At 46.5% G+C, this 27,516-nt stretch overlaps 1 protein-coding gene across 1 annotated transcript in view; it reads left to right on the top strand.

The window, feature by feature from the left end:
• The window catches only part of SMPX (small muscle protein X-linked), a 275,875-nt gene that overhangs the window by 69,394 nt on the left and 178,965 nt on the right, over positions 1-27,516 (top strand). The window contains exon 3 of the mRNA XM_069204734.1: positions 13,407-13,493. Coding sequence (XP_069060835.1) covers positions 13,407-13,493 — 87 coding nt within the window. The remainder of the gene's footprint in view (positions 1-13,406; positions 13,494-27,516) is intronic.

The following is a 27,516-nucleotide window of genomic DNA, read 5'->3' as shown; positions in this document are numbered from 1 at the left end:
AAGAGGACAGGGAAACTTGGATCATGTAACAATGGACCAAGTGCTCCCCAAAACTAGGGCTAGAAAGGGTAAACCCTTGTCCACTATCCCTCCCTCTCCATAAGACTCCCCTTTTGATGAGGAGGAGTCAACTCCCTGTGCAGAACCTACACCAGAGGATCTTCAAGCTGACACAGCTGAGCTCTTGGGTGCGGGGGAGCCTGCCAGGGAGGAACTGAGTGTGGCACAGCAGACCTGACCCACACTAGAGGGTCTAAGACAGCAAGCTGTCAAACAGCAAAATGGGGATATCAGTAACTCACACAGAGTTTACTGGGAGAACGATCTCCTTTATACTGAAGCAAGGGACCCTAACCCTGGTGCTACCAGGAGACTGGTCATTCCCCTGCAGTATAGGGGATTCCTCCTAACTCTGGCACATGATATTCCCTTGGCTGGACATCTGGGGAAAAGCAAAACATGGGACAGACTTGTCCCTCACTTTCACTGGCCTCATATGTCAGAGGACACAAAAGAGTTTTGCCGCTCTTGTGTGACTTGCCAAGCCAGTGGCAAGACTGATGGCACCCCAAAGGCCCCCTTAACCTCACTGCCAGTGGTTGGGTTGCCCTTTGAAAGGGTAGGGTTGACATTGTTTGCCCCCTTGACCCTCCAACTGCTTCTGGTAATAGGTTCATCTTGGTGGTAGTAGACCATGCCACAAGATGCCCGGAAGCTACCTCCTTAAGGACCCCTACAACTCCTGCAGTGGCAAAGGCCCTCCTGGGAATATTTTCCAGGGTGGGCTTTCCTTAAGAGGTAGTATCAGACAGGGGTAGTAACTTCATGTCTTCATACTTAAAAGGAAGGAGTGTGGTATAACCTACAAATTCACCACACCCTATCATCCACAAACAAATGGACTGGTTGAGAGATTTAACAAAACTCTCAAAGGCATGATCATGGGACTCTCTGAAAATCTCAGAAGGAGATGGGATGTCCTCTTGCCCTGCCTCTTTTTTGCCTACAGGGAGGTACTCCAGAAAGGAGTGGGTTACAGTCCCTTTGAACTCCTCTTTGGTCACCCTGTTAGGGGTCCCATTGCTCTTGCGAAAGAGCGGTGGGAGCAACCATTGAAGCACCCTAAGCAAAACATTGTGGACTATGTACTTGGCCTAAGATCTAAGATGGATGAGTATATGAAAAAGACCACTAAGAACCTTCAGGCCAGCCAAGAGCTTCAAAAGTAATGGCATGACCAGAAGGCTGTCCTGGCTGAGTACCACCCTGCACTCCAGGACAAATGGAGTGGACCACATCTTATTGTGGAGAAAGAGGAAGAGGTCACCTATTTGGTAGACCTTGGCACTGCCAGAAGTCCCCTTAGGGTACTTCATGTCAACCGCCTTAAACCCTACTATAATAGGGCAGATTTGACCCTACTCATGGCCACAGATGAGGGGCAGGAGAAAGAGAGTGACCCTCTCCCTGACCTCTTCTCCAACACTGAAGCTGATGGCTTAGTGGAAGGAGTTGTGATTTCAGACTGTCTCACAGCAGAGCAGAAGGAGGACTGTACGAATTTATTAGACCAGTTTTCTGAACTCTTATCACTCAAACCTGGTACCACTACTTGGTGTGAGCATACCATTGATACTGGAGACAGTTTGCTTGTCAAAAGTAAGATTTATAGACAGCCTGATCCTGTAAGAGACTGTATTAAGTCTGAGGTTCAGAAAATGTTGGACCTAGGTGTTATTGAGCACTCAGATAGCCCCTGGGCCAGCCCAGTGGTGCTTGTACCCAAACCTCATAGCAAATAAGGGAACAGAGAAATGTGGTTTTGTGTGGACTATAGAGGGCTCAATACGTCAACTAAAACAGATGCTCACCCTGTACCCAGGGCAGATGAGCTCGTAGATACACTGGAAGATTTCAGTGCAGCATACTTAGATGATATTGCTGTATTTAGCTCCACCTGGGATGACCACCTGGTCCACCTGTGGAAAGTTTTGGAGGCCCTGCAAAAAGCAGGCCTCACTATCAAGGCTTCAAAATGCCAGATAGGGCAGGGGAAAGTGGTTTATCTGGGCCACCTGTTATGTGAAGAACAGACTGAACCACTACAGGGGAAGATACAGACTATTTTAGACTGGGCTCCCCCTACTACTCAGACCCAGATCTGAGCCTTTCTTGGTCTCAATGGATATTACAGGAGTTTTTTTTAAGAACTATGGCTCCATTGTTGCCCCTTTTAATGACCTCACCTCTAAAAACATGCCTACAAGGTATTGTGGACAACCAGCTGTGAAAGAGCTTTTGAGGAGCTAAGGCAGGCTATGTGTACTGCACCTGTCCTAAAAAGCCCAAATTACTCTAAAATCCAGTGTCCAGACAGATGCATCTGAACTGGGGGTTGGGGCAGTGCTATCACAACTGAACTCAGAGGGCCAGGATCGACCTGTTGCTTTTATCAATAAGAGGTTGAGAAAAGCGTTGGTCAGCTATAGACAGGGAGGCCTTTGCTGTAGTCTGGGCCCTAATCTAGGTGAGACTCACTTCATTGTTTAGACAGACCACAAACCTCTCTAATGGTTAAAATGGATGAAATGAGAAAACCCTAAATTGTTGAAGTGGTCAATTTCCCTACAGGGGGTGGACTTTACAGTGGAACGTAGACCTGGGAGGAACCACTCCAATGCAGATGGACTCTCCAGATGATTCTACTTGGACAATGAAGATTCGGCTGGGCAAGGATGGCCTTATTGTCCCTTGTTTGTGGGGGGTTGTGCAGGAAAGTACCATCTTTCTTGGCATGTTACCCCCAATTTCTGCCTGATTGTCAGTGTGTTTTGCCTGTCTCACTGGGATCCTGCTAGCCAGGACCACAGTGATCATAGTTTGTGGCCTACATGTGTTGTCAGTATCCTTGACTGTGCTAACCAGAACTCCAGTGCTTATGCTCTCTTTACCCACCAAAGTTGTCACTATAGTTTAGTGGTCCCAGATTCCAATTCCGATTGGCACACTGGACCCCCCCCCCCCTTATAAGTCCCTAGTATATGGTACCTAGGTACCCAGGGCATTGGGGTTCCAGGACATCCTTATGGGCTGCACCATTTCTTTTGCCACCCATAAGGAGCTCATACAAACCTTTCTTCAAGACTGCCACTGCAGCCTGAGTGAAACAGAGCACACACTATTTCGCAGCCATTGTACACTGCACTGAGTAACTTATAAGTCACCTATGTGTCTAACCTTCATTTACTGAAGGCTAGGTGCAAAGTTACTGTGTGTGAGGGCACCCTTGTACTAGCAAAGGTGCCCCCACATTGTTCAGGGCAATTTCCCCGGACTTTGTGAGCGCAGGGACACCATTATAAACGTGCACTACATATATGTCAATACCTATATGTAGCTTCACAATGGTAACTCCAAATATGGCCATGTTAGGTGTCTAAGATCATGGAATTGTCCCCCCATTCCAAATCAGGTATTGGGGGGCAATTCCAAGAACTCTGGGGGCTCCACCATGGACCCCCGTACTGCAAAACCAGCTCTCTGAGGTTTCCACTGCAGCCCGAGCTGCTGCCACCTCACAGACAGGTTTCCACCCTCCTGGGGATTGATCAGCTAAATCCCTGGAAGGAAGAACAATGCATTTCCTTTAGGAGAGGGGTGATACACCCTCTCCCATTGGAAATAGGTGTTACAAGCATGTGAGGGGTAGCCTTCCGGAGCCTCTGCGAATGCTTTGAAGGGCACAAACCGTGCCCTCATTCCATAATCCAGTCTGCACCAGTTCATGGACCCCCAGTCCCTGCTCTAGCTCGAAACTGGACAAAGGAAAGAGGAGTGACCACTCCCCTGTCCATCACCATCCCAGAGGTGGTGTCCAGAGCTCCTCCAGAGTGTCCCTGGCGTTAGCCATCTTGGATTCCAAGGTGTGGGGACCCTCTGGAGACCTCTGAGTGGCCAGTGCCAGCAGGTGATGTCAGAGACCCCTCCTGATAGGTGCATACCTGGGTAGGCACCCAATCCCCCTCCCGGGGCTATTTAGGGTCTCTCCTCTGAGTGCTTCCTCAGATTCGGTTTGCAAGATTCCTCCAGGACTCCTCTCCATCCTCTGCTTCAGCTTCTGACTGTCGGCTCAATCGCAGACTGCTCCAGGAACCACTGTAATTACAATAAAGTATACAGGACGACTCCTGTGACCTGCAACTTCAGTTCTAGCCAGCATTTGCAACAGTTTCCAAGGTGTGCATGCTCTGAGGACTGCATGCCTGCACCCTGCTCCAGAAGAACCGAAGGAATCTCCCATGGAGTGACAGACTCACTTCCCTGCTTCTGCAGACACCCTTCTGTGACGACAACCTGTACTCTGGGACTTTTCTCCTGACGACGACCGTGTAGGAAAGTACCATCTTCCCTGGCATGTTACCCCCATTTTTACTTGTGTGTCAGTTTGTTTTTGCCTGTGTCACTGGGATCCTGCTAGCCAGGACCCCAGTGCTCATAGTTTGTGGCCTATATGTGTTCCCTGTGTGGTGCCTAACTGTGTCACTGAGGCTCTGCTAACCAGGACCTCAGTGCTTATGCTCTCTCTGTCTTTCAAATTGTCACTGCAGGCTAGTGACCATTTTTACCAATTCTGATTGGCACTCTGGAACACCCTTATAATTCCCTAGTATATGGCACCTAGGTACCCAGGGTATTGGGGTTCCAGGAGATCCCTATGGGCTGCAGCATTTCTTTTGCCACCCATAGGGAGCTCAGACAATTCTTACACAGGACTGCCACTGCAGCCTGAGTGAAAAAACGTCCACATTATTTCATAGCCATTTTTCACTGCACTTAAGTAAGTTATAAGTCACCTATATGTCTAACCCTCACCCAGTGAAGGTTAGGTGAAAAGTTACTAAGTGTGAGGGCACCCTGGCGCTAGCTAAGGTGCCCCAACATTGTTCAGGGCAATTTCCCCGGACTTTGTGAGTACGGGGACACCATTACACGTGTGCACTACATATAGGTCAATACCTATATGTAGCTTCACAATGGTAACTCCGAATATGGCCATGTAACATGTCTAAGATCATGGAATTGTCCCCCCACGCCAAATCTGGTATTGGGGTGCCAATTCCATGCATCCCCAGAGCTCGAGAATGGACCCCGGGTACTGCCAAACTAGCCCTCTGGGGTTTTCTCTGCAGCTACCGCTGCTGCCAACCGTCAGACAAGTTTCTGCCCTCCTGGGGTCTGGGCAGCCCAGTCCCAGGAAGGCAGAACAAAGGATTTCCTCTGAGATAGTGTGTTACACCCTCTGCCTTTGGAAATAGGTGTTAAGGGCTGGGGAGGAGTAGCCTTCCCCAGCCTCTGGAAATGCTTTGAAGGATACAGATGGTGCCCTCCTTGCATAAGCCAGTCTACACTGGTTCAGGGATCCCCCAGCCCCTGCTCTGGCACGAAATGGACAAAGGAAAGGGGAGTGACCACTCCCCCTGTCCATCACCACTCCAGGGGTGGTGCCCAGAGCTCCTCCAGTGTGTCCCAGACCTCTGCCATCTTGAATGCAGAGGTGTGAGGGCACAATGGAGGTCTCTGAGTGGCCAGTGCCAGCAGGTGACGTCAGAGACCCCTTCTGATAGGCTCTTACCTGGTTAGGTAGCCAATCCTCCTATGAGGGCTATTTGAGGTCTCTCCTGTGGGTTTCTTGTCAGATAAGAAATGGAAGAGCTCACCAGAGTTCATCTGCCTCTCCCTCTTCAACTTCTGCCAAAGATTGACCGCTGACTGCTCCAGGACGCCTGCAAAACCACAACAAAGTAGCAAGAAGACTACCAGCAACATTGTAGTGCCTAATCCTGCCGGCTTTCTCGACTGTTTCCTGGTGGCGCATGCTCTGAGGGCTGTCTGCCTTCACCCTGCACTGGAAGCCAAGAAGAAATCTCCTGTGGGTCGAGGGAATATTCCCCCTGCTAACGCAGGCACCAAACTTCTGCATCACTGGTCCTCTGGGTCCCCTCTCATCTTGACGAGCGTGGTCCCTGGAACACAGGAGCTGGATCCAAGTGACCCCAACAGTTCAGTGGTCCTTCTGCCCAAATTTTGTGGAGGTATGTCCTTGCCTCCCCACGCCAGACAGTAATCCTGTGTACTGCGTGATCTGCAGCTTCTAGGGCTTCTGTGCACTTTTGCAAGGAATCCTTCGTGCACAGCACAGCCCAGGTCCTCAGCACTCTGTCCTGCATTGCTCAACTCGCCTCTTTTGTTGTGTTGAGACAACCGCTGTGCTCAGATTTCTTGAAATCAAGGCCCGTATTTATACTCCGTTTGCGCCGAATTTGCGTCGTTTTTTTCGACGCAAATTCGGCGCAAAACTAACGCCATATTTATACTTTGGCGTTAGACGCGTCTAGCGCCAAAGTATTGGCAAATAGCGTCATTTTTTTGCGTGAACGCCTTCCTTGCGTTAATGAGATGCAAGGAAGGCGTTCCCGTCTAAAAAAATGACGGCGACGCAAATGCGTCGTATTTATACTCCCGGGCAAAAATCACGCCCGGGAGTTGGCGGGTCAAAAAACCCCGCATTTGCGCCACTATTTAACGCCTGGGTCAGGATAGGCGTTAAGGGGCCTGTGGGCTCAAAATTAGCCCACAGGTGCCCTCCCCTGCCCCCAGGGACCCCCCCTGCCACCCCTGCCCACCCCAGGAGGACACCCAAGGATGGAGGGACCCACCCCAGGGACATTCAGGTAAGTTCAGGTAAGTATTTTTTAAAATATTTTTTTACTTTTTTTTGGGTGGCATAGGGGGGCCTTATTTGTGCCCCCCTACATGCCACTATGCCCAATGACCATGCCCAGGGGACACAAGTCCCCTGGGCATGGCCATTGGGCAAGGGGGCATGACTCCTGTCTTTACTAAGACAGGAGTCATGAAATGGCGTCTGGGCGTCGTAAAAAAATGGCGCAAATCGGGTTGAGGCGATTTTTTTGCCTCAACCTGACTTGCCCCATTTTAAGACGCCCTAACGTCATTTTTTCCCAACGCCGGCGCTGCCTGGTCTACGTGGTTTTTTTCCACGCAAACCAGGCAGCGCCGGTCTGCTTGCGGCGGCTAACGCCATTCCATAAATACGGCGCCCGCATGGCGCTTCAGAATGGCGTTAGACGGCGCTAAATTTTTTGACGCTAAACTGCGTTAGCGCAGTTTAGCGTCAAAAAGTATAAATATGGGCCCAAGTGCCTCTGCGGGTGCTGCCTGCATCTGCATAGGCTCTTTCTGTTGCTGAGCGCCCCCTCTGTCTCCTCCTCCAAGGGGTGACCTCCTGGTCCTTCCTGGGCCCAGGCAGCACCCATTATCTTCAGCCACAACTCTTGCAGTTAGCACGGCTTGTTTGCAGTCTTTCTGCCTGGAAACAACTTTGCATCCTCCAACACGCCGTGGGACATCGTCTGACCAAAGGAGAAGTTCCTGGCACCTTCTGTTACTGCAGAATCTTTGGCTTCTTCCACCCGGAGGCAGCCCTTTTGCACCTTCATCCGGGGTTTAGTGGCTCCTGCCCCCCCTGGACACTTGCGTGACTCTTGGAATTGGTCTCCTTCCTTTACAGGTCCTCAGGTCCAGAAATCCGTCTTCAGTGCTTTGTAGTCAGTTGTTGCCTTTGCAGAATCCCCTATCTCGACTTTACTGTCTTTCTGGGGTATTAGGGTAACTTTACTCCTACCTTTCAGGGTCTTAGAGTGGGGTATCTTGGACACCCTTAGTGTTTTCTTACAGTCCCAGCGACCCTCTACACACTACACTAGGCCTGGGGTCCATTCGTGGTTCGCATTCCACTTTTGTTGTATATGGTTTGTGTTGCCCCTAGGCCTATTGTTTCCTATTGCATCCTATTGTAGTCTACAGTGTTTGCACTACTTTTCTAACTGTTTACTTACCTGATTTTGGTTTGTGTGTATATTTTGTGAATATTACTTACCTCCTAAGGGAGTATATCCTCTGAGATACTTTTGGCATATTATCACTAAAAAAAAGTACCTTTATTTTTAGTAACTCTGAGTATTGTGTTTTTTATGATATAGTGCTATATGAGATAAGTGGTATAGTAGGAGCTTTGCATGTCTCCTAGTTCAGCCTAAGCTGCTCTGCTATAGCTACCTCTATCAACCTAAGCTGGTAGAACACTACTAATCTACTAATAAGGGATAATTGGACCTGGCACAAGGTGTAAGTACCACTAAGTGCCCAATATAAGCCAGGCCAGCCTCCTACAGAGCGTGCTCCCTGGAACACAGGTGGTGGACAGAAGTGACCCAGACTGTCAAAAGGTCCAGCTGTCCAAATTTGGTAGAGGTAAGAGCTTGCCCTCCCGTGCTGCGACAGTACCCCTGTGCACAGCATCTTCTGCAGCTCCTTGGGCTTCTATGCACTTCTTCCAAAAGCTCTTTGTGCACTGCATAGCCCAGGTCCCCAGCACTCCATCCTGCGACGCACAGCTCCCTGAGTTGTTCTCCGGCGGCGTGGGACCTTCCAGTATAGTTCTGCAATGATGACACTTTGCATCTGCTTTGTCCCTGTGTTCTGGGACTCCCGTGGGTTCTGCCTGGTCTTCTGAGGGCTCACTGAAGTGCTGAGAGCCCCCTCTGTCTCCTCTGTCCAAGTTGAGACCTCCAGGTCCCTGCTGGGTCCAGGCAGCTGCTTTTTGATGCAAACTGCATACTTGCTTGAGCCAAGGCTTGTTGGTGAAATCCAGTGATGCAAAGAGCCCACATCCAACAACTCGACGTGGGACATCTGCACCAAGCACAAACCCACAGCCATCTTTCTTGGTGCACTTCTGCACTTTTCTTCTGACTGGAGAATCCAGTTTTGCACCTTCTTCTAGTTTGGCAGGGGCTCCTGTCCTTCCTGGACTTTGACTTCTGGACTTGGCCTCCTCTCTCCACATGTCTTCAAGTCCAGGAATCCCTAATTTGTTGCTTGCATTCTTGCTTGGTTCTTGCAAAATCCTTTATCACGACTTGTAGTGTGTCCTGAGGAAACTTGCTGTACTTTACTCCTGCTTTCCTGGGCTCTGGGGTTGGGTACTTTACTTAGCTTTTGTGTTTTCCTACACTCCCACCACCCCTCGACACACTACACTTGCCTAGGGGGGAATTCGACATTCACATTCCAATATTTCAGTATATGGTTTGTGTTGCCCTAGGCCCATTGCAATCTATTGTATTTTCTACTGTTTGCACTATTCTATGACTGTTTACTTACCTGATTTTGGTTACTAGTGCATATCTTGTGTAATACTTACCTCCAGAAGGAGTATTACCTCGAAGGTATTTTTGGCCTTGTGTCACTAAAATAAAGCACCTTTATTTTTGGTAACACTGAGTATTGTATTTTATTGTGTATAAGTACTGTATAACTATAGTGGTATTGCAGGAGTTAGTTCAGCCTAGGATGCTCTGCTACAGCTAGCTCTAGACAGCCTAAGCTGCTAGAACACTGCCTACATTTCACTAATAAGGGATAACTGGACCTGGTATAAGGTGTAAGTACCTTAGGTACCCACTACAAACCAGGCCAGCCTCCTGCAGACTGGAGTAGTGCTGATGCCTCACACGTACAACGCAGTGTATGTTGATAGTATGCCGTGGGAAGATGACCATTTGCCAGTAAGAGCTAGCCCTCAGTTCTCAAGTAAATGCAATCCTGTAAGGCGCGCTGCAACACACTGATGCCTTTTCACAACATTGAAAGGTAGAAGTAAGTATAGGCATGCATGTTTGCTGATGTGAGATGAGCTCATTGTTTGACAAAGAAAGCAGAGGTTAGCTTGTATCTCGTTCTTGGTCATAAATTAATACAGCACTATACGCCAAGACCTTGGTTTGTGGGCAAACAGCCTGCCTGTCCACAATCCTCCAGCAGAGATAGCTTATCAGTAACATCTCAGCAACATAGCTGCCCTTGGCTCTGCTTTGTGCAGCCTCTTAAAAACAAGAACCTGCAGGCAAATCTGAACGGAAATAAGGGACGAGTGGATGGGGAGGGGAAACCGACACGAGGGCCAGTGGAGAGAGATGGCCAAGTGATGGGTGGGGGCTAAGATGGAACAGGAAAGGGGGTGACAAGAGAGACATAATGACAGGGTAAGGAGGTTGAGAAGGGAAATAAGCAACATCAACATCTTCAGGGATATTGAAGTGCCTGAGAATACAAGCACTCATGTGGACTGCTTGAAAACAAATAAAACAAGAATTTGCAATGCAATAGGTCTTGTATTTGCTCGCGTTAGAGCTATTAGCATTGTAAATTCCTAACTGGTCTTTCCTTGCCACACAAACTGAAAATAAAAAATGAAACAGTTGACATAAGCGTGCCATTTAAAGCTCTGCTGTGAGTGCAAAGAGAGAGAAAAAAGGAAAAAGAAGTTCACTCGCAGTCAAAGTTATGGACAAAAGTGCAATTATCCATGTCACAGGGATGGTGGCCAAGGCGGTAACAAAACCGCCTTAAGGAGCGACAAACGTAAACCAGTTACCAATGAAAACAAAGGTTTTTTGAAAGGCAAGTCCACAAACAAGTAATAGTGATGGGCGTGCGGTGGGTGTGGTTAAAGGCCCAGATACATAGCAACACGTCGGAAAAGCAGCGCTTGCTCGCTGCTATGCTCAACTTAATAACTCCAGAAGCAGCAGATAGACCCAAGTACTCAGTCCATGCTCCATGGAAGGAGACACGTTATGACGCACGCATGCCGTGCCAGATAGAAAAGAAGCAGATGCAACCCATGTTGAAGTTAACCAATGGCAAGCTGATGGGTGGGCTGTAGCCCACAAACTGTAAACAACACATCTTGAAGTGAGAGTGCATGCACTGTCTATGTGAGACCTAATAATAGAAAAGTGATTTGAAGCAGAGCAGGTTCCTGTGAGAGCGTTTTTCTTAATATCGAAATATTGGAACACAAACTACCTACCCTAGTTTCACTATTGTTGGGCACAACAGGTGTAATCCAAGGCTTCTGCGCGGTAAGCGAGGGCCCACATTTCAGCATACTCTTTGCACACAGACAAGGTATAACATTGAAACACAAACAGTAGAATAATTCTAAAAGTCTTGGTCACTAGCAATCTCTTGTGCAGCAATTCAATTCATTTTCTTTACCCAGATACTTCAAAAGATTAAACTTGTGTAGGATTGCTTGTGTTCTGTTAGAGAGCATATCATGAATGTCAATTCACCAAAATGCCAGAGGTAGCTGGAAGGGAAATTGCACGCCCCATGACCTTTAATTCTCACTCAGACACACACACATGCTTACACAAATACACATTTACACTTACACACAGTGGCCGCTTGGGTGGAGGAGCGTCGCCCCACACGACAGCAGCGGCAGCTGCAAAAGCTTTACCAGAAAACCATCATGAACTTTGTTCATGATGGTTTTCTGGTACAGAGGGCGGGGCCACGGAGTGCTGGGCTGGAGAGAGCATGCACAGGCTCCCAGTCTGCCTTGGAGCATCCACTCTGGGCGCTCCCAGCCAATCCTGACGCTGCTCTCAACAGCATCAGGATTGCACAGGGCAGGCTGGGAGCCTGTGCCTGCAGCGCCAGCAAGGAAGCAGCGGAGCATGGCGTTGGTGAAGGTAAGTGTTTTTTTATGTAATATTTATTTTTAATTTCCTCCCGATTCCCCCACGCACCACCCCACCCCTTCCGAGCCTGCAATCCGCTACTGCTTACACACGTACTCTCTCTCAAATAAACACTCAATCACCTGCAAGCACGTACACAACATACATTTAAAAGCACTTTTTTTACTTAAACCAGCCGCCAGGGAAGACCATGTACCAGCTAATTGTTATCTCTTTATATGGGAGAGCACAAACTGCTCCGTCCATTCTGTAATCTCTCTTTGGGCTTGAAACCTCGCCCATGCCATGTCAGTCACTTACATTGGTTCGTGGGCTTGCCTTTTAAAATAAGCTTGCTTTCATTTGTGAAAGGCATGCATACGTCATGCCTTTTTCGGTGTTTAACCCACCTACACACCACCGGTAAAGCACCAAAAACATACGAGATTCGATGTTTTCAGCCTGGAGTCCGGACTACTTTATCTGTTTATTTTCCACGCAGCGCGATCGCGCTGAATATTACATATGCGAGACCCGGTGCATTGAAAATGCTTGTTATTACAGTAATATTGAATAATGAAACATTTTTCACTGTTAGTGTAATAAAAAAGTTGAGAGAAAACAGAGAGTGAAGTTCCAACCGACGTCCATAAGGACGAAATGCCACTGTTTTCCTGGCACTGAGAGTGCCACCTCTGAGGACAGGGGCCACAAAGACAGTGCCAGGGGTCGAAAAGGGCAAGCTTGGAGTCCCCTGGCAACCCCAAAATGACGTCCATGGGACACATGACCTGGCAGTTTCCGCTGCCAGTTCCTATAGCGGCAGGACCAATACTGATTTGCATACTGTTACTGTCATGCAGTGATCAGGGAAACTGGGAATGCAGCATGAGTGAATGCAGTGACTGAAACTTTTGATGTTATTCCGTCGATCATCTTTTGTTGTTTCTCTGCGATGGGCGCCGCCCTTGTTGCTAAACTGGAAGCAAGCACTTACGGAAAACCAATCGCAAATGTTTGCTCTATCTGTCTGCTCCCTTTTAGCAATTAGAGCACCACCCACCTCGACGTCTAATATGGTTCAATGGCTCAAAACGTCTTTGCAATTGGACGTGGCAACTCCGTAATTTTACTATAATAATACTACGTAATTACATGATAATATGCAACACTTTATCTCAGATATGCTTGTGCCAGGTAAATGAATGATGTATTGTTGTGTTGCTTAAGAATGAAGCATAGAAAGCGATTGTGCAGTCGATTATTAAACCGAGGCATGTTCTTAGTTACAACCTTTCAGTGTAATATGTGTTAGACTATCAGCCAGCCATGCAGTTTGGCAATTAAAAATATTGTAGCCTGAAAATATATCTAGATGAAAGGTTATAATTTTAATAACGTTGATGACCTCATGTATTTTTTCACTTTTACCAGGGTGAATGTGATATTTTGCTGCAGCACGCGTTTACCTTTTGACACAACTTTCTGCAGCCTATTTTTAGGTTTGTTTACATTTTGACAATATACACACTTCACCATTCTAACATAGCATTAGAGCAGAAGCCGTCTGCAGCTTTGGTTTCTGCAACGAATTATAGTTATATTGACACGAGTTTTACGGAAACTATTCTGAGTTATACACTGTAGCAGTGTTCCTCTGTGCCAAGCATTCCTTAGTCTTTGGCCGCCCACCGTGGTGGTAAATAGACAAACTTATTTCCTTCAATGTTATGACGCAGCTGTGCTTTTATTGGCGTTCTGGACAAACTACAATGCAAGTTTGCTTTACAGGCTAACATCAACATCCCAATGGGTGCTTTTCGACCCGGAGCTGGACAGCCGCCAAAAAGGAAAGAATTTACACCTGACTTACAGGAGGTGAGACACATAATCATGTTTCTTATATCACACTTTTTATCTAACTCAATAACATCACCATTGCTCGTTATGTCGAATTATCTTACATTGTGTTATTTTATGTTATATTATAGTTTATTTGTAGAGTGCTTGTATGCATATTCTTTTTAGCGTTTTAGGAAGGCACAACCATAAAATCTAACTGTGACTGAAGAAAAAGGGCAGAAGATATTTAATTATTAAAAAGTCAAGTTTTTGCCTGGCATCTAAACTAGAGTAGAATTCTTTCTACTCTAATATTCAAGGGGGGAGAATTCCACAGTTTTCTCTCTGTTGTAGAAAAAGCACACATCCCATATAAGGGACGATTCTGGTCCTCGAGGTGGCAAGAGAGAATTGGTTTGCCAATTGGAACGGCTGATAGAAGGAACATGTATTTGCCAGAATGGAGGGTGATCTGAGGTGCAGGGCTTTATGGACAATTGTTATCGTGATCGAATGGTCAGCTAGTGTAGAAATCACAATACAGGTGACATATGCAATCTTCTGGCAGTTTTTGAAAGAGCTCTTGCCATAGTATTTTGAGCAAGTTGCAGTTGACAGATTAATTTTGTCTGGTGGGTCAAGGTAGTTTGAATTAGTAGAGTCAAGACATGATTGTAGTATAGTGTTTACTGCTGGCATATGGCACAGATCGCTTTATGAAGGAGAAGATATTGTTTCAATCAATCATTCAATCAATCAAGGATTTATAGAGCGCACTAATCACCCGTTAGGGTCTCAAGGTGCTGGTGGGGGGAGCTACTGGTCGTAGAGCCATGTCTTGAGACGTTTCCTGAATATCAAGAGGTCTTGGGTCAGGCGAAGGTGGAGCGGTAGGGAGTTCCAGGTCTTGGCGGCTAGGTGAGAGAAGGATCTTCCTACGGCGGTGGTCCGGCGGATGCGGGGGATGTGGGCGAGGGCGAGGCTGGCGGAGCAAAGATTGCTGGTGGGGATGTGGAAGGTGAGTCTGTCGTTGAAGTAGGCTGGGCCTGTGTCGTGGAGGGCCTTGTGTGCGTGGATGAGGAGTTTGAAGGTGATCCTCTTTGCTACTGGTAGCCAGTGAAGGTCTCTGAGGTGGGGGGAAATGTGGTCGCAGCGTGGGATGTCCAGAATGAGGCGGGTGGATGCGTTCTGGATTCTTTGCAGCTTTGTTAGGAGTTTGGTTGTTATTCCTGCATATAGGGTGTTTCCGTAGTTCAATCGGCTGCTGACCAGTGTGTGGGTGACAGTTTTCCTGGTTTTGACAGGAATGCACTTGAAGATTTTGCGGAGCATACAGAGAGTGTTGTAGCAGGAAGAGGAGATGGCATTGACCTGCTGAGTCATGCTGAGTGTGGAGTCCAAGATGAAGCCTAGGTTGCGTGCATGGGTGGTGGGTGAGGGCACGGTTCCTAGGGTGGTGGGCCACCAGGAGTCATTCCAAGTTGAGGGGTTGGTGCCAAAGATGAGGATTTCAGTCTTATCTGTGTTTAACTTGAGGTGGCTTGATTTCATCCAGCTGGCGATGGTGTGAAGTCCGTTGTGGAGGTTGTTCTTTGCAGTTGTAGTGTCTTTCGTGAGGTAGAGGATGAGCTGAGTGTCATCTGCTTAGGAAACTATGTTGATGTGGTGGGTTCGTGCGATGTTGGCGAGGGGGGCTATGTAAACGTTGAAGAGCGTGGGGCTGAGCGAAGATCCTTGGGGAACGCCACAGATGATTCTGGAGGCTTCTTACAGGAACGGTGGGAGGCGGACTCTCTGGGTTCTGCCTGAGAGAAATGACGAGATCCATTCGAGTGCCTTGTCGCGGATTTCAGAGTTGTGGAGGCGTGTGCGGAGAGTGTGATGACATACCGTGTCAAAAGCTGCGGAGAGGTCCAGGAGGATGAGTGCTGCTGTTTCTCCTTTGTCGAGCATGGTCCTAATGTCGTCTGCGGCAGCAATGAGTGCAGTCTCGGTGCTGTGGTGTCTGCGGAATCCAGATTGGAAGGTGTCGAGTACCTTGCTGTCTTCCAGGAACCGTGATAGTTGGCTGTTTACGATTTTTTCGGATCAGTTGGTGATGTTTGCGTAGGGCATCCTTGAAAGTGATGTGGTTGGAGTTGGTAGGGTCAAGGTGCCAGCTTTTTTCCATTCTGGGATATAGCCGCTTGGATTCCTGTAGTTCTGGGGGATTTAGAAGGGTAAGGTGGGTTAAACAGGTGCCAGTCACATTAATGGATTGGGCTTCAAGGTACCCAAAAGAAAGCCTAAATTCTTCACCTTTTTTCAAAGGAGCTGTGGGACTGCCTATTATATCTGCCCATAAGGTTGTGTCCCGTTCTGTGACTGATGAAACAGAGATAATTATTTTGGTGTGGTTCATCTTCAGGACATTCTTGACATGTGCAGTATTTTACTCCTGCCAATGTAAGGGTACTCTGTCTGCCAAGTTTAGAGATGTCCACAAGCCCAGCAGACATCTCTTTCATTTCTAGGTATTACTGTCACAGTGGTTCCTGTAAATGTATTGAAAGTTTGACGGAATGCTTCGTAAACGTCATGGGGTCATACACCAAACTTTCAACATTTTTTTTATTTTCAAACACAAAATCCCAAAGCAGGATTTTGTTTTTGAAAAAAAAAAAACATTATTCCTGCCTCATCATGGGAGTTTTGTATCATGGTGTGGGGGTCATTTAAAGGTGTTTGTCTCCACATACCACCGTATTTTATACTGTGTGTACTTTTATGGTCAATATTTGGACCAAATAAAGATTTTGGGATGATGATATAGTAGTATGTGAAAGCAGGAACTGGCAGTATATTGGCCCACTCTAAATAGGCCACGGGGACACATTGCCATACCTCAGACAGCCCTTACTCCATCAGAGGTGTATGTGGGCAGCAAAGAATGAATAGTGTCTTCCATCTACATACTAAAGTTCCATCAACTCTAAATGAGGTGGGCATAACTTTGCTTTTGCTGAGAGAGTACTCCACAGCCAAAGTCTAAATGAGGCCCAATGTCTGCAGTAGTACGATTTCAGCTTAAAGTCTTAGATATCTATGGTAATATGCAGAATGAAAGGAGGAACATGCGTAACTTCAAATACCCTTCAGGGCTGAATGACTAAGTTGTGAGTTATATGCCACAGAAATACATCAGTTTCGCCCCCACCATGCTCTGCTTCTGACTTCACATATTACATCACTCATGACTCATGACATGTTCTGTGACATCATTCACGACATCACTGATGACATCATCCAATGAATATGTTAGTTTGTTTTATAGTTTACATAGTGGCAGGTAACTATCATAGTTCTTAGGTACCTAATTTTGTCCAGCTGTGTCCAGCTATGGAGTGCAAGTTTTTATAAAACACATGTGCGTCTAATGCATTATAGGCAGGGCCACTGGAATTATGCTGCAAGAAAGGGCAAAATTATGCAGCAGGGTTGAGTAAATTATGTGGCAAGAAAAGGCAAATTATGCAGCGTAATGCAGTACATTTTTTAACACTATTACTTCTCTATTTTGTAATTTTTACACTTGTTAACATTGTCTGGGAATTGGTTGTATGTCATTTTAACGCCCACATATAGCAATAAGCAACCACTGAACCTTTTCAAATGAGCTTCCACTGTACAGCAACACATCTCTGTGTTTTTAGGAAACGTTTAACTGTTTTTCTGTTAATTTCTGCAGAGTATGTGTCAAATGATGGTTTATGTGACAAATGTGGTTAATCTATAATTATGCCGAAATCGCCCTGGTCGCACAATCGCGGAATTCCAGTGGCCCTGATCGTAGGTGTGTAGAGGTTTTAAACATGTTATAAATGTTTGGATTGAAGAGTAACTCTGTGTGCAGATGACAGTTGACAACTTCTGTCCAGTATGTTCCACACAAGTTTTTTGTTTCTGCAGAAAAAGTTTCCAACAGGGCAAATATTCTACATAGTCAATACTAAGCAAATTGTTGTAGCATGTAAATTTGAACATAACAGTGCAGACTGTGTGCATCAAGTACTAACCCATGTACATGTGCTTCTTTAGCTTTAAAAGATGGGCTATCTATAAAGTTTTTACCACAGAATGAACGGTGCCCGAAATGTGACCTTTAACATCTTCAGTCAGTGGGTATTTTGTAATGAGCAGTGAGTAGTTATAGAGGCCAAACCATTGTTAATTTGGCGGTCAGTCTGGCCAAAACCTGAGCCCAAACTAAGTCAGGATATTATTTGGGGTATGGCATTGGATCAGGTACACAAGACACCATGGCTTTCTCAGATTAACAGGAGTTTCCAAATTAATGGAGCTAACGATATGTATTTGTCAAAGAAACCAGGAAACATTTTACTTTATCATAAATAGTGTATTAAAGCAGTACATCAGGGAAAAATGTAGGAGATTAACTAACAACAAGAATGAGCTTAAAGCCGCAATAATGACTTACACATCATATCTTACTCATCAGGGCCTACAGATCTACGTTGGTTGGGTCCATAAGTCATACCATAGATTTCTCCTGACAACATTTAATTTCTCTATTTTACACCACCTGGTAGCCTTTCTAACAGGTATTAATTGGGCAAATAAGGATACCAAATGCCCGTGTGATAATGTATCAACCCAATCCACTATGCATATAACCCTTTTTCTGTTAAGTTTGTTATAAAGGCAGAAAAAAAACTATTTAAAGCCTAAGTTTCTAAATGAAGGCCATTAAAACTATTAAAACTACCAAAAGTTGATAATTTTTTAATGGAAATGAATGATCTAAAGGTCTGCCATATCTTGGCACTATTTCTCATATACGTAATAAGAACAAGGAAGGGACTAAGGGCCAGATGTACGACCCCGAGTTTTGCGTCTTGCAATTTGTGAGTCGCAAAACCGTATGTTCAACACTGTACTTCACACTGTTTGCGATTCCCAATGGGGTCGCAAATAAACTACCTCATTAATATTCATGAGGTAGGTCGCAAGTTGCGACCTCATTGGGGATGACCGTGCTCACAGGGATGGTGGCCTGCTGGGGCGGTCCCGAAGGCTGTAGGGGGGCTGCGCGGCTCCTCACATCATGTTAGTTTAATGCTCCTGGGATGTGGCGGTCCCTGAGGCTGCAGGGGGAGAGGCGCCCCCTGCATTCATTTTGGAAAAAGCCCCGGCGAGGTGGCAGTCTCCAGGGATAGGAGGGGACAGGTGACCCACAATCCAAAATGTAACTACCCCTGGGACCTGTCACAGCCAGGGGCTGTTTAAAAAACAAGCACAGGAGCCTGCACTTTCTTTTTTTTACTTCTCAGCAAATCAGTGGATCAGAACTACAAATTACAAAAAATGCTTCTTAAGTCCTGGGGGGGGGGGGCGGGGTGGGTTTGAGGGGGGACCCTTTGGGACCCCAGCACCAGAGCTAAGGGGTCAGGGTGACTCCAACCTGGCCTCCTTTCTCATTTTTAACTTTTTTTTCCGGCTGCTAGATTGGGAGTGTTCATGGATCCTTTGCATCCTATACATACAAATTTGGATTTTCTTTGTTTTCTCAAAAACTACTGAACAGATTTACACCAAATAGCTAAAAGGGTATTATCTGATCCAAGAGCCACCTTTCTGCCAAATTGGTATAATTCCGTCCAGTGGTTCAGGCTAGAGGTCTGTTCAAATTCCCAATGGGAATTAACATTGGAAGCACACCTTTTTTGGACTCCCCTTTTTCTCAGCCCCCGCTTGATGGATCACCACGAAACTTTCCAGACAGCGGCTGATGTGACTGTTAAGTTGTTTTGGAACATTTCATGAAAATTCATCAAGCGGAGCCAAAGATATAGGCAATTCAAAAAATGCTTTTTCTATAGACACTAGGTCCTAACTATAACTACCTGGTGGTGACCGCCACTAGGTAATGTATATATACCTGGTGGTCACCAGTAGGTAGTTATTTTTAGGACCATATTGCCTATATCTTTGGCATCATTTGAGGAATCTACATGGAATTTTCCCAAAAAAGTGTGCCGTTATTCTTGTTGCGCGTGGAAAGTTTCAGGGTGACCCATCAAGCCGGGGCCGAAAAAAAGGGGTAAGGGAGTCACAAAAGGTACATTTTCCATTTTAATTCCCATAAGGGTTTTGAATACAATTACAGCCCGAACCACTGGATGGAATGACACCACATTTGGCAGAAAAGTAGCTTTTGGTCCGCAGATCACGCTTTTTCTTATTTGGTGTAAATCTGTTCAGTAGGTTTTGAGATATTAAAGGAAAACAACATTTGTATATCTGGTTGAAGCCTAAACATAGACCTCATGGTGAGATGGAAATGGGCCTACCTGCACCCTAACGCCTGCTCTGACCCAGGCGTTAATTAATGGCACTAAGTGGGCTAAGCACCATTATTCAGGCCCACCTCCTTCTTGCGCGTCATTTCTGCGCCGGGAGGTAAATATGTCTCTAGGGGGTTAGCATAGTGTTTAGGACGAGAACGCCTACCTTGCATCTCATTGACGCAAGGTGGTTTTGCACATCCTAAACATTGAGCTAACTCCAAAATGTTGATGCTAGACGGCACTAGCATCAAAATATAAATACGAAGCTAGATTAGCTCTATTTTAGCATGAAAATAAGTGGCACTAAAGCGACGCCAACGATCCACAATTATGGCCTTTGTCCCTATCTAGCTCGGCGTGGATAGCACTGTGCTGATCCTATGCTTAAACTTAAAAACTTTGCTAGATAAACAGACATTTGAGGTTAGCAAATCTAGAGTGTCACTGGTGTGGAAGCGTGCTCCTTACCGGAGCTGCTCTCCACCTAAACTTGGGAACTACCCAGAGTTCTCTCTTCTTTTTTGCATAATTTATTTGTCACTCTAACCCTGAAAGGGCTTTGGTTTGACATATACTGGGTGCTTCCTTGTGCCTGGACAAAGCTAAACCCCTCTGAAGAGCTCTAATTAGAGCAAAACAAGTGTCAGGATTGCTTTCATTCATTCCAGATTGGCTTGGAGGGTATTTTACCAGTCCAAAGCTGTAATGTTGTGCCTGGAGGGGTAAATGGCTTTTGTCATTTTACAGCTTGGCAAGGATGACACTGTGTCAATCCTATGCCTAGACTTTGCTGTACAAATTGCAAAATACTTTGTCCCTATCTAGCTCAGAGTGGATAGCACTGTGCTGATCTTAAGCTTAAAAGCTTTGCTAGATATACAGACATTTGAGGTAAGCAAATCTAGAGTGTCACTGGTGTTGTAGGGTGTCCTTACTGGAGCTGATCTCCACCTAAACTTGGGGACTACCCAGAGTTCTCTGTTCTTTTTTGCATAATGTATGTGTCACTCTAACTCTGAAAGGGCTTTGTTTTGACTTATACTGGGTGCACTCTTGCATCTGGACAAAGCTAAATCCCTCTGAAGAACTCTAATGAGAATGAAACATGTGTCAGGGATTACTTTTACTCTTTCTAGGTTGGATTGGATGGTATTTTACCAGTCCAGAGCGGTAATATTGTGCCTGGAATGGTAAATGGCTTCTTACAGCTCGGCAAGGATGAGACTGTGTCAATCCTATGCTTAAAGATTTTGCTGTACAAATGGTAAAATACTTTGTCCCTCTCTAGCTTGGTGGTGGATAGCACTCTGCTGATCCTATGCTTAAAATCTTTGCTAGATGAACAGACATTTGAGATGAGCAAATCTAGTGTCTCTGGTGTTGCAGGGTGCTCCTTAACGGAGCTGATCTCCACCTAAACTTGGGAACTACCTACCGGTCTCTCTTCTTTTTTGCATAATTTATGTGTCACTCTAACCCTTAAAGGGCTTTGTTTTGAAAGTTACTGCAATGTTATAGTTAGGTTCTGATTTTACTCACACAAAACCATAGTAATTCAGCTGTTATAGTTAGAGTTATGGCAGATAAGTGTAACTCATGACCTACGGTAACTATAACACACGCCCCCACCATGTACAGTTTCCTTATCAATAATTTTACAGCAAACGTTGCAGTGATATTTTCAATGATTGAAACAATATGTTGGCTAATTAGCAGTGCATGGTGAGGGTGCAAGTTGTAGTTAACTTAGGGCACGAACTGTAGTTACTTGAGATAAGTATAACTGCAGAATTTCTATGGTTTTGTGAGTGTAAAATCAGGACCTAACTATAACATCCCTGTAACTTTTGTTTTTTAGTGAATTTCTCAGTTTTTTAAAATTCTCTTTCCTAACTATAACGTCTCTGTAACCTTTGTTTTTTTTCAGTGAATTTTTACAATTTTTTAATTCCATTTTCCAACCGTACATTTGCCCCCTTAGTTCTATTTACTAATATACATTTTCACAAGTTTATAAATACATTTTATTCACACATTCATTCTTGTTATACATTTTAAAACAAAAAATTTAAAAATGAAGGCAAGGCAACTTATGTATTCTTTCTATAAATGCAATGCACCAAGGCCCATATTTATATTTTTAGACACAAAACTGTGCAAATGCAGTTTTGTGTCAAAACTTTTACTGCCAGTTTGCTCCAATCCTGAGCACAAGCTGGGCACCATATTTATGGAATGGTGCAAGCTGGTGGTAATGACTGGTTAGCATCAAAAGAAAAGACAGTAGCCAGGGGTGTCGTTTGGGGCAAATGGTGTTAGGGCGCCAGAAATGACGCTAGGCTGGTTAAAGCTAGTATATATGGTGTTAACCAGCCTAGCATCATTTCTTGATACAATAGCACACAAAAATGGCTCCTGTCTTATTGAAGAAAGGAGTCATGTCTACCAAACCAATGTCCATGCCCAGGGGACCAGTGTTCCCTGTGCATGGGCATTGGACCCAGTGCCATGCAGAGGGGCCCATGTAAGGCCTCCTAGATGGCACAGACAAAATAAATTGTATACTTACCTATACTTATCCATACTTACCCAGGATGGGGTCCCCCACCCCTGGTGTCCCTCGGATGTGGCTGAGGGTGTTGCTGAGGGTGTTGCCATCTGTGGGCCCATTCATTGGTGTTTAGCCATGGAAATGGGTCCACAGCTACCCTAACGCTTGGCCTGACCCAGGCGTTAAACAATGGCGCTAAGCAGGCTTAGTGCCATTATTTAGGTCCACCTCCCACCCCTGCGCCATTTTTGCACGGGGGGATAAATATGGTGCTATGGGCTTAGGGTAATTTTGGGGATGGGATGGCTGCTTTGCATCTCATTGACGCAAGGTGGGTTCACGCATCCAAAAAATGGCGCTAACTCCAATATTTTGACACTAGACGTGCCTAGCATCAAAATATAAATATGGAGTTAAGTTTGCGCTCTTTTATAGTCAAAATAAATTACACTAAAATGGCACAAACAGAGTATAAATATGCCCGAGTCTTTCTTTTTTGAAAATTAAGTTTAGGGATCTGTATAACTTTTGCAAATCCTCGGACAAATAAGGTGTCTGCTGGTTGTATTGCTTACATTCAGTACTAAAACAACAACACATTTAATACAAACATTTGCTATTGCAATGACTATATGTTTATCAGTGCTTGTGTGGGTGTGTGAGTGGCTGTGTGAATGACTGTGTGGGTGTGTGAGTGGCGAAATGGGTGTGAGACTGGCTGTGTCGGTGTGTAAGTGGGTGTGGGAGTGGCTGTGTGGATGTGTGAGTAGCTGTGAGATTGGCTGTGCGGGTGTATGAATGGTTTTGTGGGTTTGTGAGTGCGTGTGCGAGTAGCTATATGGGTGTGTGAATGAGTGTGGGTGTGTGAGTGAGTAGATATGTGGGTCTGGGAGTGGGTGTAAGTGTTTCTTTTTATTGGGGCCTGGATCAACCAATCCACCTGAACCTGTGGGGATCTGAAAGAATCCAGGTTATTCAGTGAATCCTTGCATGCTAAAATAAACAATTTCAACAGTTTCTTGTCCATGAGTGGTCCCTCACAGACCTATCCATCAGTCCCATGGGGTCAGGGTACCTCTACCCTGACTGCTTCTGCCACTTTTAAACCACAGCTGATCTGTGTTGCAGATATATATACATCTTTTTACTTTGTGAACTCCAAACTACTGAACAGATTTACAACAAATTACAAAAAGCCCTCTTTCTGGACCAAGATCTAGATTTGTGCCAAATTTGGTGTAAATCCGTTCAGCAGTTCGGGCTGTAGTTGTGTCTAAAATACCGATGGGAATGTGCATGGCAAAAATGTGCTTTTGGCCCTCCCTTTTTCTAAGCCCCTACTTGATGGACTACCGTGAAACTTTACACGCAGCAGCTGAAGTGACTGGCAAACTTGTTTTGAAAATGTTTGTGAAGATTCGTCAAACGGTGCCAAAGTTATTAGCAAAACAAAAAAAGCTTTTGCAATGGAAACTAGGTACTAACTGTAACTACCTACTGGTGATCACCAGCATGCAACATATATATATATATATATATATATATATATATATATATATATATACATATATATATTTTTAGATATTTATATTACCTAGTGGCGGTCGCCACTATGTACTTATAGTTAGATAGTTAGGACCTACCTGGAAAACGTTTTTATTTGGTTTGCTAATACCTTTAGCGCCGTCTGATGAATGTTCAAGAAATTTCCCGCAAAAATATGATGCTCACTTCAGCTGCTGTCTGGAAAGTTTTGGGGTGATCCGTCAAGCAGGGGCAGAGACAATGGGGGGGAGGCAAAACACTTTTTCCCTTGCATTTTTCCATAGGGATATTGAAGAGGTATAGCGCCCAAACCACTGGATGGAATTACATCAAATTTGACAGAAAGGTGTCTCTTGGTCCAGAAAGCCCCCTTTTTTGTTATGTGGTGTAAATCTGGTCAATCGTTTTTGAGAAATTAGAGAAATTTGTATATATAGGGACTCGAAGACTCCGCAAACCCTCTAAGATCTGATTGGCTGCCAGCACTTCAATAAGGAAGTGTTGACAGGCATCTTGGGTCTCGGACACCCTGACCCCTTCGCTCTGGTGCAAGGGTCCCTGAGGGACTGCCCCGGGCAGAAAAGCATTTTTTAAACATTTTTACTGGGAGTTGCAGTGGATCCAGTGAAAATTAAAAAAAAACAAGTGTGCTTGTCTTAATGTAGCCTCTGGGTGGGCCAAGTTCCTGTGGCATGTCAATAATAAGGATGGGGCACATGGGACCCACCTCCTAGGCTTACTAAAGCCCCAGGGACCGTCACCTCCCTGGGGCTAAACATACAATGAAATGCGGGGGGAGCTGCCCGGCACCCCTGTAGCCCCAGGGTCCCCCACCTCCTCTGGCCAAACACAGTATTAAATAAGGGGTAGTGCACAGCCCCCACCGCAGCCCAGGGACTGCCACCTTCACGGGGCTGAAGATAGATTGAAATATGGGGGACCACCCAGCCCCCCCTGCAGCCCCGGGGACTGCCACCGCCTCAGGGCTAACATAGAATTAAATGTGGAGAGGGGCTGCCTGGCCCTCCCGCAGCCCTAGGGACCTCCACCTGCCTGGGGCTGAAGATAGAATGAAATGTTAGGAGGGCAGCTCTGGGTACTGCCACCTCCCCAGGGCCAAAGATAGAATTAAATGCAGGGGGGGCATCTGCCCTCCCTGGTAGCCCCAGGGACCGCTACTCCACTAGGGCCAAATACATTTGAATTAAATGCAGGGGGTGCCCCCGCCCCACATTTCCGGGGACTGAATTTAAATAAGATAGCGGGTCTGTTGTGGGGGCCTCCAGCCCTGGTGACGACCACCTCCTCAGGGCAAATTGTAATATTGGAGGGTGGCCGCACTACCCCCTCGTGGACCCAATAATGGCCCTTGCAACCGCAATACCTAGGACCAGCTCCTGCTATGTTCCGGGGTAGCCCCCCCTCAGGACATAACTGTTTGTTCTGATTTGCCAGGCACTTTGACAGGTCCTGCCAAGTCAGAGCAAACACTCCAGTTCCAGCAAGTGAGAGCTGTCAAACAGCTCCCATTTGCTGTTTCACTGCCTGTAGACTTGCAGGCAGGGAAACAGAGGACATTATTGCTCTCACAGAGAGGGAACTGCATCTTTAGCAGCTCCCTCTCTTTGACAGCAATGCCGGCTTCCCCTGCTGCGACTGTGGGGGACTTCAGGTTTCCCCTGCGGTCTTTAACCATATCAACTGGGTGACAAGGCCGGGCCCCAGGGGATGGAGCCCCGGGTCCGAGATTGCCCTGGGGAGGATCTGGTCGGCTTCCCCTCCTTCAAAACAGTAAAATGTGTAGGCTGGGTCCCAGGGGATGGGATCTCCAGGGCCGAGATCAGCCCAGGGAGGGGGGCCACATGACCCCATCTACCCCCCAAAAATACATATATTAACACTGGGCACTGCGGTCCCTGGGGCCAAAATAGCCGAGAGGAGGAGGGCCGCATAGCCCCCTCCCCGCACAAGAAAAATAGAAGGCCAGGCCCTAGGGGATGGGAGCCCCAGGGTTTAGATTGGCACAGGGAGCGGGCCACATGGTCCCCGCCACACAAAATATAAATATATTATACCAGGGGCAGAGGATGGGGTCCCCTGGGGTGAAATCGGCCCGAGGAGGGGGGGGGGTAGTGTGGCCCCCTCCCACTCAAAAAATGTTTAACGGCCAGGCCCCAGGGGATGGGGTCCCAGGGGCCAAGATCGATCCAGGGAGGGGTCCACAGGGCCCCCTACCCCAAAAAGTAAATATATTAACACCAGGCCCCGGAGGATGGGGTCCCTGGGGCTAAAATCAGCCAGGGAAGGGGGCCCCCTCCTCCCAAAAAGATGTTAGAAGGCTGGGTCCTAGGGGGTGGGGTCCCCTGGGCCAAAATCAGCCAGGGGAAGGGGGACATGCAGATCTGCAGCCATATTATGCTGCATGTCGCCAAAGGCCATGTGCAGGGTGGGGTTGGGTTGTGATGGAGGATGGCAGCCAACCCCACCGTTCATGGCTGAAGGCGTACATGACACAAGGTTGGATGTTTATAGGGGCTGGCCGTCCCTGTAACCTTTAGTTTTAATTCTATTTCCTAACTATAATGTCCCTATAACCTTTGTTTTTTTTCAGTGAATTTCTATGTTTTTTTAAACGAAAAGTAATTTTCATTATTATACATTAATCCAAACACTGCCACACAGCGCCTTTGGCCATGCCCTGCAGCCAAGCCCCTATAACCACCCAATCCCATGCATTTGGCCTTCTGTGGCAGGAGTTGGCCACACAGCCTGGCCCAGCAGGGGTTGGCTGCAGGCCGCTGGCCTGTGCTCAGGCCCTGCAGCAAAGCCCCTATAACCAGGTCATGTGCTACAGGGGTTGGCCACAGTGCTTGGCCTGTGGCCAGTCCCTGCAGCCAACCCCCTGATGTCTGTCTTGGAGTGACATGGGTGTCATGGCGTATACCTAGGTGTGAGGGTTAGAGTGTCTTTCCCAAAATGAGACTGCATGTGAGAGTGTTTGTTTTGGTGTGCCAATGTGTGTGAGAGGGTGTCTCTGAGTGGGAGAGTGGGTGTGAGAGTGTCTGGGTGTGAGAATAGGTGCGAGAGGGTGTCTCTGGGTGTGAGAGTGAGTGTGAGAGTGTCTGTCTGGATCCAAGGGTGGGTGTCAGAGGGTTTATATGGGTGTGAGTGTCAGTCTTGGAGTGACAGTGGGTGTGAGAGTGTGTACCTGGGTGTCAGAGTGTCTATCTGGGTCTAAGAGTGTTTATCTGGGTATGAGAGTGTTTGCCTGGGTGTCATAGTGAGTGTTTGTTTGGGTCTTTGAGTGGGTATGTGAATATATATGTATATATATATTTTTTGACGTTTCATGAAATCAGAGGATCTCGGAAAATGTAGAAACCAAGGTTTTCTGACAGTTTGTGTCTAATATTTATCATACTGACACATGTATATGAAGGACATGGAGTCAGGGACACTCTGTCCTGACCCCTTCTTAAAAATTACAGCCCACATTTCAGCCCTGGGGACCATTTTCCAATGCAACAAAATGGTGGTGCAACCTGACAGTTTTCGGCTGCTCAATGACATTCTTGCTGTGCGGTGTGGATCCGCAGAGACTCTGGGCCTTATTTAT

Source organism: Pleurodeles waltl, chromosome 8 (genome assembly GCF_031143425.1).
Source record: "Pleurodeles waltl isolate 20211129_DDA chromosome 8, aPleWal1.hap1.20221129, whole genome shotgun sequence".
NCBI classification, from domain to species: domain Eukaryota; kingdom Metazoa; phylum Chordata; class Amphibia; order Caudata; family Salamandridae; genus Pleurodeles; species Pleurodeles waltl.
Note: the sequence above shows the minus strand (reverse complement) of the source record. Positions and strands in the feature narration are given on the sequence as shown.